The 14714-nt window shown below is 46.0% G+C and overlaps 1 protein-coding gene across 7 annotated transcripts in view; it reads left to right on the top strand.

The window, feature by feature from the left end:
• WIPF3 (WAS/WASL interacting protein family member 3) overlaps positions 1-14714 on the top strand; it is an 85510-nt gene that overhangs the window by 60289 nt on the left and 10507 nt on the right. For 6 of the 7 annotated variants that reach the window (XR_806163.4, XM_010804310.4, XM_010804309.4 and 3 more), the window contains exons 4-7: positions 29-160; positions 2983-3732; positions 7448-7597; positions 8529-8630. Coding sequence is in view for 6 of the 7 variants with exons in the window: in XM_010804310.4 (XP_010802612.2) it covers positions 29-160; positions 2983-3732; positions 7448-7597; positions 8529-8630 (1134 nt within the window). In the remaining variant the exon portion in view is untranslated. Of the gene's footprint in view, positions 1-28; positions 161-2982; positions 3733-7447; positions 7598-8528; positions 8631-9669; positions 11255-14714 lie in introns of those variants that run through there. The other variant, XM_015469692.3, reaches the window with a different exon arrangement.

Genomic DNA, 14714 nt, shown 5'->3' with positions numbered 1-14714 from the left:
CACAACTACTTTCCTCTTCTCTCTACAGGTTCTAAAGGAACCAACAAAGAAGGAGGAGGTCCTGCAAATTCTCGAGGGGGGAGCACACCTCCAGCCCTGGGAGATCTGTTTGCTGGTGGTTTTCCAGTTTTACGACCGGCAGGCCAGAGGGATGCAGCAGGTAAGGAAGAGTTCAAATTGGCTATCTTTGACTCTTATCTCCTTGCCTTGCGGAACCAACAGGGCAGTCCTCATCTGCCCATAAGTGACATGTTTAGAGTGAATAGTCACGTGGTAGGAGATCACCTCTTTGGAAGCGTAAGTACTAGAAGTTTTCGAAACACAGAATTGTTTCTAAGGGATCTTTGAAATCCTCATCCTGTTTAAATCATCCCATTGTAATCACTGAAGAAGGAGGTGCCATAGTGTGGAGTGTTTAGCAATGGTGTGATCGTGGCCCACACTTCGAAGTACGGATGTAAATCACAATAGAAGGTCTTCATGACGTCACTGTGGACTCACTGGCAGTGGTGAGTTGTGATGGGTCTCTAGCATCATGTCTGTTAGGTGTTGCTATGTAACAAACCCTAAACATCACTGGCTTGTATAGAATGTGTAATGAGACTTCCATGCAATGTGAGGTCTCCTGGAAACATACACAAATGGAAGGAGGAAGACATATTTCATCTTTTGATAAACACCCAGGCTCAAAAGCTGATTCCTTTCATGTCAACAAAGCCCCCTTGATGCTCTCGAACTGGCCTTTCCCTACCACTTCATGGTCTGCTCCTGTGTTTCTAGTTGGATTTCTAGGGCTTGCGTTCATGTGATGAAGGAAACCCTTTGCTTGGTGCTTATTCTCAGAGCCCTGTCTGCTGCCTGGTTTCCTTGCCAGAGCTGATTCTGACTCCTGTGGGTCTCCCCTTGAACTCACACTGCTCAGCTCTCTGCTTCATCCCAGAATGGGCATGCACATAAGCTGGGCAAGGATTTGTGCTGTCCTTGCTTCTGCTGCTCACATGGTGATACAAACGGGTTTGCCCATCTCTCATTAGGTTGGCCATTTAGTAAGTAGAGGCTCCTGTACTTTAACTGACCCACTTTAAGGGTTTTGGAATCTCAGATACACGGTGCTCTCAGACACTTAAAAACTTAAAGATTAGTTATTCAGGGATTGATTCTGCTACTCAAACTTGTTACCTCTTTAAAGTCATCTGGCTGGTGGGTAGAGAGGGAGGCCTTGCCTTGTCTGGAGAGCTGCCTGGGTCCTCCATCTTCATCCCTGTGGACTACTGAAAACAGGCTGGAGCACTTGGAGGCAGCAATCTCTGAAGGTGACGCCTACCCTAGACCTCATAGAAAATGTCTCATGCTGGAATAGCAGGTGGTAGATCCTGACCCTGAAAAAGGCCAGGTGGGGACCTCCTGCTGCTGCTCATGGACAGTGAGCCATTCTGGCAATGCTTGCCTTAGCACCCTGGTGGAACCAAGTCCGTCAGGGTGGATGCATATGTGCAAAGATATTATCTCCTCCACAGCCATCTAAAAGAAAATTTCAACAGAGGAATAATGACAGCTCCACCCTGCCTCCAGAAGAGCGTTCCGCAGTTGAGACTCATGTCATGAGTCATGTGTCCATGTGGCTGTCGCATCATAGCCAGAGTAGGGTCATCCGTTTGGAAAGCCAGAGTTACTGTGGTCCTGCTCACTTAGTTTCAGCCCCAGAGTCACCTCTTCCATGCCCTTCCGTGATCGGCCTGACTTTTGGCACCAAATACTTTTAGCACCCGGTTCGGTAAACACACTGGAGACTCAGGGACTGAAAAGCTCAGAACCACCAACAGCTGCTGGCATTATAATTTGATATGAAACCTGTGTTTCCTATTCTGCAGCACGAGGAAGCTGAAGGTGTGAGAAGCAAACGTTTTCTAGTGGTTTCCAAATATTTTCATAGAGATTATAGAATATACAGGTGCTGGAATAGGAAAAATGTATTCCCAAAAATTCCTTTTAGGGAAAGTGCATTTATTTGGAAGAAATGTCTTAATATGCCTCCTGAGTGGAGAGTGATACTCCAAGGACATATTTAAGTGACTGCAGAACTTTTGTGCAGTAAACAAGGAGAGGGACTTTTTTCTCTTTGAAGTGACAGAGGGAAAAAAGGGTAAGAAGTGGCAAGTAGGGTGAAAGGGTGTGCAAAGAGTGAGGAGGCCCCAACCAGGGAGCACCCTCCACCCGAGTCTTCCATGACATCCACCGAACACAAATGCCTACTATGAGCAAGCTGTTGCTGTTGGCATTGGATTTAAAGAGGCATTGGATTTCAAGTTGGGGTTGATGTGGTGAAGGATCTACAGGGTAAGAAAGCCAGGAGATCAGGAGACAGCAAGCTGCTTAGAAATGGGCAAAAGCCCTTGGGAAAGGGATCTTTGAGTTTCCAGAGGGTATGGAACTGGGAGGTTCAAGGTCATTGGACCTGGATCCCCAAGGCAGGGAGTATTCCCACTGACTTTCCAATCACCTAGTATATTCAGGGAATCTTGAATCTCCTTTCAAATCAGAAACAAAGTCCATGTTGACAAAATGCTGGAGTGAGGAAAACCTCCCTCATCAGGAGCTTCTGGTTGGTACACCCACAGATGCGGCTGACTGGCCTGGAGAATAACAGGGTAGGGTGAGGGTGGCCTTGAGAGGAGGAAGGGTGAAGGAGGTCAGGGCAGCCCTAATCCTGGTCAGAGGGTGGAGGTGGGGTGCAACAGGAAGCTGGTGCCACAGCCACATCTGGCAGCTTCAGGTGGGCTTGTCTCACCGGCGGCCAGTGTGTTTCTTCAGGTAAGGGCCTTGGGCTGGCCCCCTTGCGTGCCAGCTGCTCCACCTGCAGCCTCCAGTGGCCGTGCGGGAAGAGAATGACCACCATGAGGTTCACTGAGGTCGTGCTGGACAGAGCCCCTCGCTAGGGCGCACACCCCGCGCTGAGCTAACCCAGAATTCTCTCACTTTCAGGTGGCAAGACCAGCCAGGGCCCTGGCTCCCGGGCGCCTTCTCCACGGCTTCCCACCAAGACTATCAGCGGCCCATTCAATCCCCCTGCGTCTCCCAGGCTAGGCAACGCCTCTGAGGGGCATGGCGCGGCCAGGGCGGTACCCCCTCGCCCCAGCGTGCCCGCCCCACCGCCTCCAACCCCGCCCCCACCGCCCCCGCCCCTACCGCCACCCCTGCCCCTGTCGTCCCCCGTCAAAGCTCCGCTGGTGTCCCCACCTGGCCCACCGTCTAAAGGGAGCCCGCCGGTGGTTCCACCGCCTCTGCTCTGCCCACCGCCTCCTCCTCCCCCGCCACCCCCGCCACTCCCGCCGCCCCCGGCCTTGGGTCCCAGTGACAAGGCAGCGAAGCCTCAGCTGGCCCCCTTGCACCTACCGCCCGTCCCGCCCCCGCTCCCTCTGCTCCCTCCCTGTGGGCACCCGGGGCTCAATGCGGAGGCTGCCAGCCCGGCCCAAGACGTGCGGGAACCTCCCGCCCCGCCGCCCCCGCCACCTCCACTCCCCCTTTACGCCTCCTGCACCCCCAGATCCTCTTTGCCTGCACCCACTTTGCCAAGTGCTAACAGCAGCAGTGAAGTCCCACCCCCGCTGCCCCCCAAGTCCCCCAGCTTCCAGGCCCAGCCACCCAAGCCCAGCGGGCAGGCCTTGCCAGCGCCGCCCGCCCCTCCAGGATCTCAGCCATTCCTGCAGAAGAAGAGGCCGGGCCGAGGCCCCGGTAAGCACTGCTGTTCTGGTCCAGGGTGGTCGTGTCAGAGGATCATTTTTCTGACCGTTGGCAGCAGCTCTGGAGGTGCTATGGACACCCCCAGAGGCCTGCACCTGTGGCCCACTTGGGAAAACCTCAGGACATCTTAACTCTGAATTTTATTTTAGATCAGACCGGTTCAGTGCCCTGTGGAGCACAAGAAAAACTTGTTTTATATGACTTTATGCTGAGGTATTCAGGTTAGAGACAGGAAACCAGGGTAAGGGAGGCTGGAAGACTTGTCCAAGATGGTGCAGACCACAAGCTAGGGATTCTGGCCTTAATCACCATGCCATGACTAGCTGTGTGACCCAGGGCGATTCCTCAGCCTCTTTGTGCTTTCTTTTCATCTGTGAAATGGGCATAGCAATAATTCTCCCCTCATGCAGTTGTCAGAACAGTGAGATCTAGAAAAGTCTATTTGTTTTTACTATCACCATTCCCCAGGTTGAGACAGCTATAAGCGCAATTGTTTCCAGAACCAGCTCTCCTGTGTAATTTTTGTCTGAGTTATTATAGTCTGGTTTCCAGCCAGGATTTTCATCGATCCTGAGTAGATTAGCATTCTGCCATATTTTTGGCAGGTTCTCCAACTGACTCAGGAAAACTGAGGGTCCATATTTTCAGCCAAACTTTAAAAATAATCCCTTCATGTTTCCAGCATAGATGATCTGGATTGAATATACATGCTTCATGACTATGATTTCCATGAAGTGATGAGGCTTCAGTCACCTTTGGTGTCCTTCTAAATGGAAAGCACACTACACATTCACACACACCCATGTACACACATACCCATGTATACACACACCCATGTACACACACACATACACACATGCATGCTGAGTCTTTGTGACCCTATAGCCCGCCAGGCTCCTCTGTCCATGGGGATTCTCCAGGCATGAATATTGAAGTGGGTTGCCATGCCCTCCTCCAGAGGATCTTCCTGCCCCAGGGATCGAACTCACTTCTCCTGCAGTTCCTGCGTTGCAGGCAGATTCTTTACCACTGAGCCATAGGGGAAGCACCCCACACACATACACACACAGACACACACATACACTAATAAATATATGCACACACTCATCAAAACCCACATCCACACACATAGCCCAACATATATCCACAATTACACACACAGGCTCATATTCCTTGATTTTTCAGAAAAAAAATTTTTTGAGACTTTTTTTTATTAATTGAAGTATAATTGATTTACAATGTTATATTAGTTTCAGGTATACAACATAGTGAGTCTATATTTTTATAGAGGATACTTCATTTAAAGTTACTATAAGATTTTGGCTATGTGCCCTGAGCTGTACATTACATCCTTGTGTCTTATTTATTTTATACCTTGTAGTGGGTACCTCTTAATCCCCTTCCCCTATCTTGCCCTGCCCCGACCCCTCCCTGCTAGTAATCACCAGTTTACTACAAAGATAATTTTTATCTTTTATTTACAAAGATAATTCTCTGTATCTTTGAATCTGCAGAAAATCTTTTGAAGCAGAAAGTTTCTTAAATATATATCCTTGAATTAAAAATAATACAAGCTCATTGTAGAGCAAATAGAAAAAAATGACATCACCCATAATAACATCACCCAGAAGTAAAAACTATTGTATTTGGATGTGTTTCTTTTTTTTCTTAACATACCTACATATTTACATGGTTAATATGATTTTGTATACACTATTTTCTATTCTGCTTTTATTTAATATAATATTAAAAGCAATTTTGATGTAATTTGATATTTATGAAATTGTTAAAATGTATCTATAAGCATATTAATATGATAATTGATATGTACCATATTTCTAGTGTTAAGATATTTAAGTTGATTCCATTTTTTGTTATTACAAATAATATTGCAGGAAATACATTTATAACAATTGTAGTCTACATTTTAGATTTTTATTTTAAAGGATAAGTTTCTGAAAGGGAGTTCCTGGTACAAAAAGCAAGGATATTTTTAAGGCTTTTGATCACAAGAGATAAGATTTTAATCATTCTCTTTTCAACTGACTAATTATAATGTCCAGCATTAGTACTAGTGAGCCCCTTCTGAGGCTCATGATTCCTAAATGTTTAAGATAGGGTGAAAAAAATCAGTGCTTTAGATTCAGAGAGATCTGAGTTTGAATCCTGCCTTCCCACCCTCTTCTGTTTTTAATGTCCTTAAACCTTGCTTTTTTTAATTTGACAAATGGAAATAGTAACAATAACACCTTTTACAAAGGATTGTCATACATACCAAGTGAGGAAGTATGCCTGGGGTGCTTTGCCTGGGGAGAGGGGTAGCTAGGGGCTCAGCAGCCTCACTTCCTTCTCTCTGACCAAGTGGAGAGGCAGCTTCTCACCCAGAAGAGGGGTCCACAGCCCCTTATCCTCTTTATTCCCTTTGTGGGAACAAGTAAATCCTAGTGGATCCTGGTACAGAGGAAGGGAAGACCAGCAAGGGAGAAGAGGGAGACTGAGAAAGGGAAAGGCAGAGGGAGGAGCTGAGGAGTGAGGAGCGCTGATGGCCCTGGGGAGGCCAGCTTCAGCGCTGCAAACCGGATGCCGGGATGGGTGCTTGTCTGGCCTCTTCCACTGTGTCTTTGGACATGAAACTTGGCTTTCCACGGACAACATGAGGGTAATTGCTGCTCAGACCAACCACAGGGAAGAGCAGGAGATTGTACTTGTGAACATGTTGGCACAGATACTAATGGTGCAGTTGTCATCACTTCAATAGCAAAGTGAAGAGTCGAGTACCCAAGTTGATGTGCCAAGGCAGCAGGTTATTAACTGCCAAATGAGTCATGCGAAGAAGTCTTGGCAAAGGAGATCATCAGGGAAGAATTCATGAAGTAGGTGGGATTTGAGTTGGGCCCTGGGGGCTAGGTAGGTTTTAAAGTTACTGGAAGGAGAAACCAGGGACTAAGGTGCAGGAGAATGAGTGTGAGCAGAAACGCAGGGGCAGGAGCAAGCCCCCGACAGCCTGCTCATCCAGCCCCACCCCAAGTCTCACCTGTAGAGAGTCCTTCCCTTGCATAGGATTGTGCAGTATCTTTACTTCTTTGGGCTGTACCATCTGATGACAAGGGTTGATACTATAATTGCAGCTAATATTCATTGAGCCCCAACTACATGCCACTTTAATTAAATCAACTCACTTAATACAGTCCATGGAATTCTCCAGGCCAGAATACTGGAGTGGGTAGCCTTTCCCTTCTCCAGGGGATCTTCCCAACCCGGGAATCGAACCAGGTCTCCCGCGTTGCAGGTGGATTCTTTATCAGCTGAGCCACCAAGGAAGCCCAAGAATACTGGAGTGGGTAGCCTATCCTTTCTCCAGCAGATCTTCCCAACTCAGGAATCGAACCTGGGTCTCCTGCATTGCAGTTGGATTCTTCACCATCTGAGCCACCAGGAAAGCCCAAGAATGTGTATATATATATTATTATTCCCATTTTATGGATAAGGAAACTGAGGCACAGAGAGGTGGTGTTATTACTCTAGCAGGAGGACTGGGACACAATCCCAAGAAGGTTGGCTCGAGAGGCTGCCTTTTCATCATTATATCATCTTACACCCAAAGATCTCAATACCTCACCTCTCCCAGAAGATTATAGCATCTACCATCCTAGCATCTTCCATCTGAAAGTCCTGTATCTGAATACACCGTCATCTTCTCTACCAGGGACCGGTGGGGGAAAACTCAACCCACCCCCAGCACCCCCTGCGAGGTCACCCACCACTGAGCTTTCCAGCAGGAGCCAGCAGGCCCTAGCCTGGACCCCAACCCAGCAGCCCGGAGGTCAGCTGCGGAATGGAAGCCTGAACATCATTGGTGAGTGGGGTGAAGAACAACCTACAGGTTGTGTTAAATAGGGTTTCTTTTGAGGCTTTCTTGGGGAGGGGTTCCAGAATCTACTCCCTAACCTTCTGATTGAGACTACAGAGAGAGAAGAAAACCAATGTTTAAGTTCTGTGTGTGTGTGTGTGTGCGCGCGCGTGCACGCATGCACGTGCACACACGCACACCTGTCTCCATGGAGAAATCAGACATAAGACATGAAATCAGACATGGATGGAAGGCCCACCAGCACAGGATCAATTAAGGCAAATCTGTGGAACTAGGAAGGAAAGTCATCTTTGGTCAGGTGTGACCAAAAATCTTTGGACCCCTTGGTGGGCTGAACCACTGTCATACCCAAAACCTAGATCACAAAGCAGGGACTCAACTCATAAAAGAGCCACAAGACCCTTCTCCTCTTGCCATCAGGGGCTCATGGCAGAACTCGTTTGCTTTGGGAAGCCCTGATCCCCAACTGGACACAGGCTGGGCTCCTTCCCACCAGCCAGGCTGAGGACTCCTGTTCTTTCCACCCATCTCCACCCCACCTAGAGTTCTCCTCAGGAGCACAGAAAGGACGGCAGGCCACAGGAACTTGGAAGGGCCTTTGTTGCTGCCAGATTTCCCACGTGGGCCCTGGATAGGCCTGTGGCACTTCTGCTCCCTATGGAAGCTTCCTTAAGACATTGGTTGAAGGAAGTTGGGTGGATGATGGGAAGAGTCTGTGACTTCACTTGTCCTGATTCCCCCTTGTCCCAGATAAGTATTAATAGTAAAAGTTAAGAGGTGAATGGATGTCTTAGAAGGGAATAGCCCTGCCATTAAAACCTTGCACTGAGCAGGCAAAACTGTTTGCTTCTGAAAATTATTAAAACTCAGATCATCATAGTAATGAGAGTGATTTTGTGATTTCCCTTGTGTGCAGATGACTTTGAATCTAAATTCACATTCCATTCCATGGAAGATTTTCCTCCTCCGGATGAGTATAAACCATGCCAGAAGATTTACCCCAGCAAGATCCCCAGAAGTAAGTACCACCTCGCTAAGACTCCTGGTTTTCCCTGACCCTCCAGAATTAGGTGCTTGGGTGCACTGACGGGCCACAGGCTATACAAAGGAACTCTGAGTATTTACCTGGGCCTGGGTGGATGATGTGGCACCAAGAAGAAGGAGGAGGAAAGGAGCTGGTTGGTTATCAGTCAGGGCAAGTGGACGTGCCTGTGGGGCTGCAAGGTAGAGGTGACCTGGACCAGGTTGAGCAGGGAGTACTCAGGTCTGAGGCTGAGGGGTAAGGTCAAGAGTGGCAACTAGCTTTGCAGGTCATCAGAGCCTTATCCTAAGCCAGGGATTAGCAAATATTTTCTTTAAAGGGCCAGAGAGGACATGTCTGAGGTTCTGCTGGCCATCTGGTCTCTATCACAACAATTCAGCTCTGCTGTTTTGACATGAAAGCAGCCATAGAAAACACATAAAGAAATGGGCATTGCTGTCTGCCAGTAAAACTTTATTTGGGAAGGCAGGCACTGGCTGCATTTGGTCTGCTGGCTGTATTTTGCTAATCTCTGCCCTAAATCACTACAAAAGAAGAGTTTTAGTAAGTGCTGTGTAGTTCTTCAACCTTCAGACTCTAGTAACTAAGTTGGCTACATTTGGAGCCCATGGTAACTAGTCTTATCCCTGAGAATAGAAGAAAAGCTTTACCCTGACCCAGCTCACCAGGGTACACAGGTGGCAGTCTGTGCTGTGATCCTCTCCTTTCAGAGAAATGTTCAAATGAGTGCCCACACCAGAACAATCTCCTGGTGATCAAGAAGTAATAATTAGTAATAATTCAACCTACTCACGAATGGACATCTTACAGACCAGAAAGGGCATTTGCCATTTCAAAAAGAAGATGTGCTTTGGGATTGAAATGGCATTGGTGGGCATGAGATACTGCAGGAGCCTCCTAGCACAATTAAATGAGCCTGTCCCTGCCATTCCTGGGCGCTGCGGAGAACCTTGTTGATTATGTGAGTGTGAGCCTGGTACAGTTCATGCTTATCTGATTACATTTCTTCTTACAGTTTTCCTCTTGTATTTCTGCCATTGACCTGTAACCCAAGATTAGAGGTCTTCATGGTCTGGGAGATGACTTTGGTTCCATCAGATGAGGCTAATTCCATGCTCTTTTGTGACATTTCTGGAGCTGTCTCTGCCTGCTTGCGTGCTTTCTCTCTGTCCTTCTGACGCACAGCACACAAACCCCTAAGGCTTCGTGCTTTCAGTGCTGTCTTCCCTGCTCCACTCTGCAAGTATGAGCTGTTCCTTTCTTTAGTAGATGACTTTGTCCAGTTTTTTTAAATGCCTTAGGTTCCTCAATTCACTAAACAGAATTACCATATGACCTAGCAATTCTACTCCAATGAATTGAAAGCAGGTGTTCAAACAAGATATCTGACAGGTATTCATAACTATTCACAATAGCCAAAAGGTGAAAAGTACCCGAATGCCCATCAAATGGTAAATAGATAAACCAAATGTGGTGGAGCCATGCAGGGAAATATTATTGGACAGTAAGGAATGAAGCAGGGATACATGCTACAACATGCATGGACCCTGATAACATTATGCTAAGTGAAAGAAGCAGACATAAAGGCCGCGTATTGTGGGATTCCAATGATACGAAATACCCAAAATAGACAAATCCAAAGACACAGAAAGTGGATTTAGCAGTTGCCAAGGGCAGGAGGGTATGGAGAATGGGGAGCGACCGCTAATGGGTATGGGTTTCCTTTGGGGCTGATGAAAATGTTCTGCAACAAGGTAGAGGTGATGACTACACAACCATGGGAATGTATTAAATGTTGTTAATGGGAAATTTTATATGTATTTACCACAATAAAAAGAAAGTGCAAAACCCTATCACTAGGAATCTTTGGGAAAATGCATAGCTCACAAATATTCATTAACTTTAATGGCGATAGTAAGGGTGAAGTCATGATCGTATGGACAGATACTTATTAAGTCCCTTAGCACTGGAGAGATTTAGATAAACGATCCCCTTGATCTGTCCTTGAGAGAGTCACGTGCTGGTGAAGGAAGAGAGGACAGACAGACACTGAAATATAAAATTTCACTCTGGTGTTCCCAGCCAGACTGTCCTCATCATGGTCAGTTCACTGGGAAAATGGCTGATTGATTGTTTTCATCCCAACTCCTTTTTTCTTTATATTTAATTGTGGTTTAAAAAATAGATAACATGAAATCTACCATCCTAACCATTTTTGTGTATACAGTCCAGTAGTGTGAAATGCATTTACACTGTTGTACAACCAGATTCCAGAGCTCTTTTCATCTTGCAAAACTGAAACTCTATACCCATTAAACAATTCCCCATTCTCCCCTCCCCTAGGCCCTTGGCAACCATTGTACTTTCTGGTTCTCTGGTTCTGAGTCTGACTACTTTTGGTACCTCATATAAGTAGAATCATGCTATATTTGACTTTTTGAGAGTAGCTTATTTCATTTAGCATAATGTCCTCAAGGTTCATCCATGCTGTAACATGTCACAATTTCCTTCCTTTTTCAGACTGAATAATATTGCATTGCATGTATTTATCACATTTTGTTTATCTGTTTGTCCATCAATAGACACTTGGGTCACTTTCATCTTTTGGCTGTTGTGAACAATGCTGCTGTGTACACAAATGTACCAATAATTCTTTGAAACCTTGCTTTCAGTTCTTTGGTGTATATACTCAGAAGTGGAATTGGATGACGTAGTGATTCTATTTTTAATTTTTTGAGGAACTATCATACTGTGTTCCCTTTTACATTCCTATTAGCGTACACAAAGTTTCCAGTTTCTCCACATCAGCACCCACACTTGTTATTTTCTGGTCTGGGTATTTTGTTTTGTTTGTAGCCATCTTTATGGGTATGAAGCTGTATCTCATTGTGGCCCAACTCATTTTCTAAAATACATTTACTTTATACTTATAGCAAAATTGGCTACCATTATATCCATTAGCTGAGAAACTTCTCCACCAGACACTGAAGTAAGTAACAGCTCGATGTGGTTCCCACCATAACATCAAAGAATTAGATGTCCCAGTACTAAGAGAATCAGGAGACATGCCTGTGCCAAAGTATTTCAGCTTTTACGGAGGGCAGTTAGGTAGTAAGGACCTCCGGCCTAGTGTGCTTATCTTAGCCACGCCTGACTATTACTGGTGACCACATCCCTTCGTGTGGTCTTCCCTGATGATCACTCCAGATAAAATAGCAGCCCTTCCTGTCATTCTCTTTATGCTGCCTCATCATTTCTTTAAAGCACACATCACCTCCTGACATGTTATATATTTACCTGTCTCCTGTCTATCTCCCAAGTACAGTGTAAGGCTCTGGAGGGCTAGGATAATATCAATTTTTATTCACTGCTCTATTGTCAGCTCCCAGCATGGGGCCAGGCACTTGTTTTTGTTTAGTCGCTAAGTCTTGTCTGATTCTTTGCAACCGCATGGACCGTAGCCCACCAGGCTTCTTTGTCCATGGGATTTTCTAGGCAATAATAGTGGAGTGGGTTGCCATTTCCTTCTCCAGGGGATCTTCCTGACCCAGGGATCGAACCCACATCTCTTGCATTGGCAGGGGAGTTCTTTACCACTGAGCCATTAGGGACAGGCACTCACACTCAAGAAATAATTGTTGAATTAATCAATAATTCAACATACATACATATATTTTAAAACATACATATATTTTAAAACATACATACATATATTTTAAAACATACATATATTTTAATATATTGCTAAACCATTTACAGAAGAAATTTGAAAAAAACACGAATTTCCAGCAATGAGGTAAAATAGGGCAGAGCCACTGGGTGGGATGTTCTGCATCTATTATAGTAGTGCTGTTGAATATTTAGTGACATGGGAAAATGTCAATGCAACCTTGAGAAGAGAAACAAAACAACCCAGTATACTAAAAATTAAGTAAAACCTAGGGGCTTCCCTGGTGGTCCAGTGGTTCAGAATTCGCCTTCCAATGCAGGGAGTACAGGTTTGATCCCTGGTCAGTGAGCTGAGATCCCACAGGCCTCACACCAAAAAAAAAAGAATGTAAACAACAGAAGCAGTACTGTCACAAATTCAATGAAGGCTTTAAACAATGGTCCACATCAAAAAAAAAAAAAAAAAAACTTTTAAGAAAACCTAAATTAATTTTAAAAAGAAATTGTTTCATGAATTTATGTGGAGAGAGAGAAGTGGAACAAAGAAAGAAAAGAGAGAAGAAGCTAGAAATACATCCACTACAGTGTTAGGACTAGTTATCCCTTAGTCACGGAATGTTGGGTGATTTTTATTTTCCTCATGGCTCACTATTTTGTCCAAGTATTCTAAAATAAATATACATTACTTTTAAAAATCATTTAAACTAATTTTAAAATCCCAAATTATGGGGTGAGGGTCGATGATTAAGCCCACCCCTGGTCTGAGTGCCCAAGGAGGGAAGTGAGGCCCTATAGTGTATAGGGTGACTCTGTAAGCTCCCCAGATGGGGTGGTGGGTCCCTCAGACCAACATCAACTGCGGCAATGACAGCCAGTGAGGAGAGGAGAGGCTAGATATGCAGTTTCTAAGGCTTAGCTCTGGCAGATATGAGAATTATCATGTCCAGTGAAACGCGTCATGTCCTTTAGTTAGAGGCTGTGAGAGGCTTCCAGCATCAGAGCAAGGGAAGCCTTGTGAGGTTTCCCAGCCCAGTTCCTTCCAGGCGGGGAGAAGGAGCCATGCGGAAGTAGGGTGGCCTGCTCATGGCCACAGCTGGTGGCAGAACCAGGGCTTGAGGCGGGGCTTTTTGTTCCACATCAGCCAGGAGAGCCTGAGGCTTCTTCTTGACGTGGGTCGGCTGCCTGACAGACCGAAACAGCATAGAACCAAACCAAGGGTGGGTTAGATGCCTTCTCAGGTGAGGGGTCTCCATGCAGAGGCCTAGGGAGACCCCCCGACTATGTGCCCTCAGCTCACTTGAGAGGAAAGGCTGCACCTGCCGTTAGAAAGGAAGCTACAGACTCAGTGGCTCTGTATTCAAAAGGGAAAATGATGACTCCAGGTTGCTTTTTAGAGTTCAAATCAACATCTTTCTGGATAAATATATTTTTAACAGCATCTTTTTCTTGTTTATAAAAGATAGAAAAACAACTCCCAGGGAAGCCCAATTATTTTGGCTAACCCTCCTGCAAGTAATCATACAACATACAGGTCACAGAACATACAGGCCCCTGGGGAACACAGCTGAGGGCACCCTAACTCTGGCCCAGCCCATGTATCATCACCACAGGCTGCACTGGAATCATCTAGTAAGAGCATCCTCTTCTGGTTTGCATCTCGCTTCATATTTGTTGAGCTGCTTTGGGATAGGAAGGGAAACAGAAACTACCATTCAATTTAACATCTGTGTCATACAGATAGGCTTCCCCAGCAGCTCAGCCAGTAAAAAATCTGCCTGCAGTACAGGAGACCCACATTCAGTCAGGAAGATCCCCTGGAGATCCCACTCTAGTATTATTGCCCGGAGAATCCCATGGACAGAGGAGCCTGGCGGGCTACAGTCCATGGAGTTGCAAAGAGTTGGTTAGCGTTGCCAGTGAAACGTTTCCAGTCACAAAGAGTTGTGCTCTTGATTGCATGCCATCTGCCTCTCGTGTCATGGTCCAATCAGTATTCCTTCTCTGCATGTGAGGCCAGAACATGCAGCATCCCATTTGTTTCAAATACACAATGTGATTCTCTGCGCCATAACTGCTACTTTCCACCTGATGCCATGTGGACCCTACCTCAGAGAGATCAAGTTGCCCAGAGCTGACAGTTAGATCTGCCTCTCCAAGGAGTCTGTTTTCTCTTCCCCCAGCCCCTGGAATTGCACTCCAAGACTGGGAGACGTTCTGGGAGACCCTCCAAGAGACCCAGCTTTGATGGCCAGCCAAGTTTGTAAATCCTTTCTGGATACTTTCCAAGCCCTGCAATATTTAGCCTCTTGTTGGTTGGCTACAGAACAAATTTTTTTTAACACATGAAAATATCTCTGTGTCTGGGGAAAGGTATAAGGCTGGCCTGATTTA

The sequence above is a fragment of the Bos taurus genome, chromosome 4 (assembly GCF_002263795.3).
Source record: "Bos taurus isolate L1 Dominette 01449 registration number 42190680 breed Hereford chromosome 4, ARS-UCD2.0, whole genome shotgun sequence".
Classification (NCBI taxonomy): Eukaryota; Metazoa; Chordata; class Mammalia; order Artiodactyla; family Bovidae; genus Bos; species Bos taurus.
This window is presented reverse-complemented; position numbering and strand designations above follow the sequence as displayed.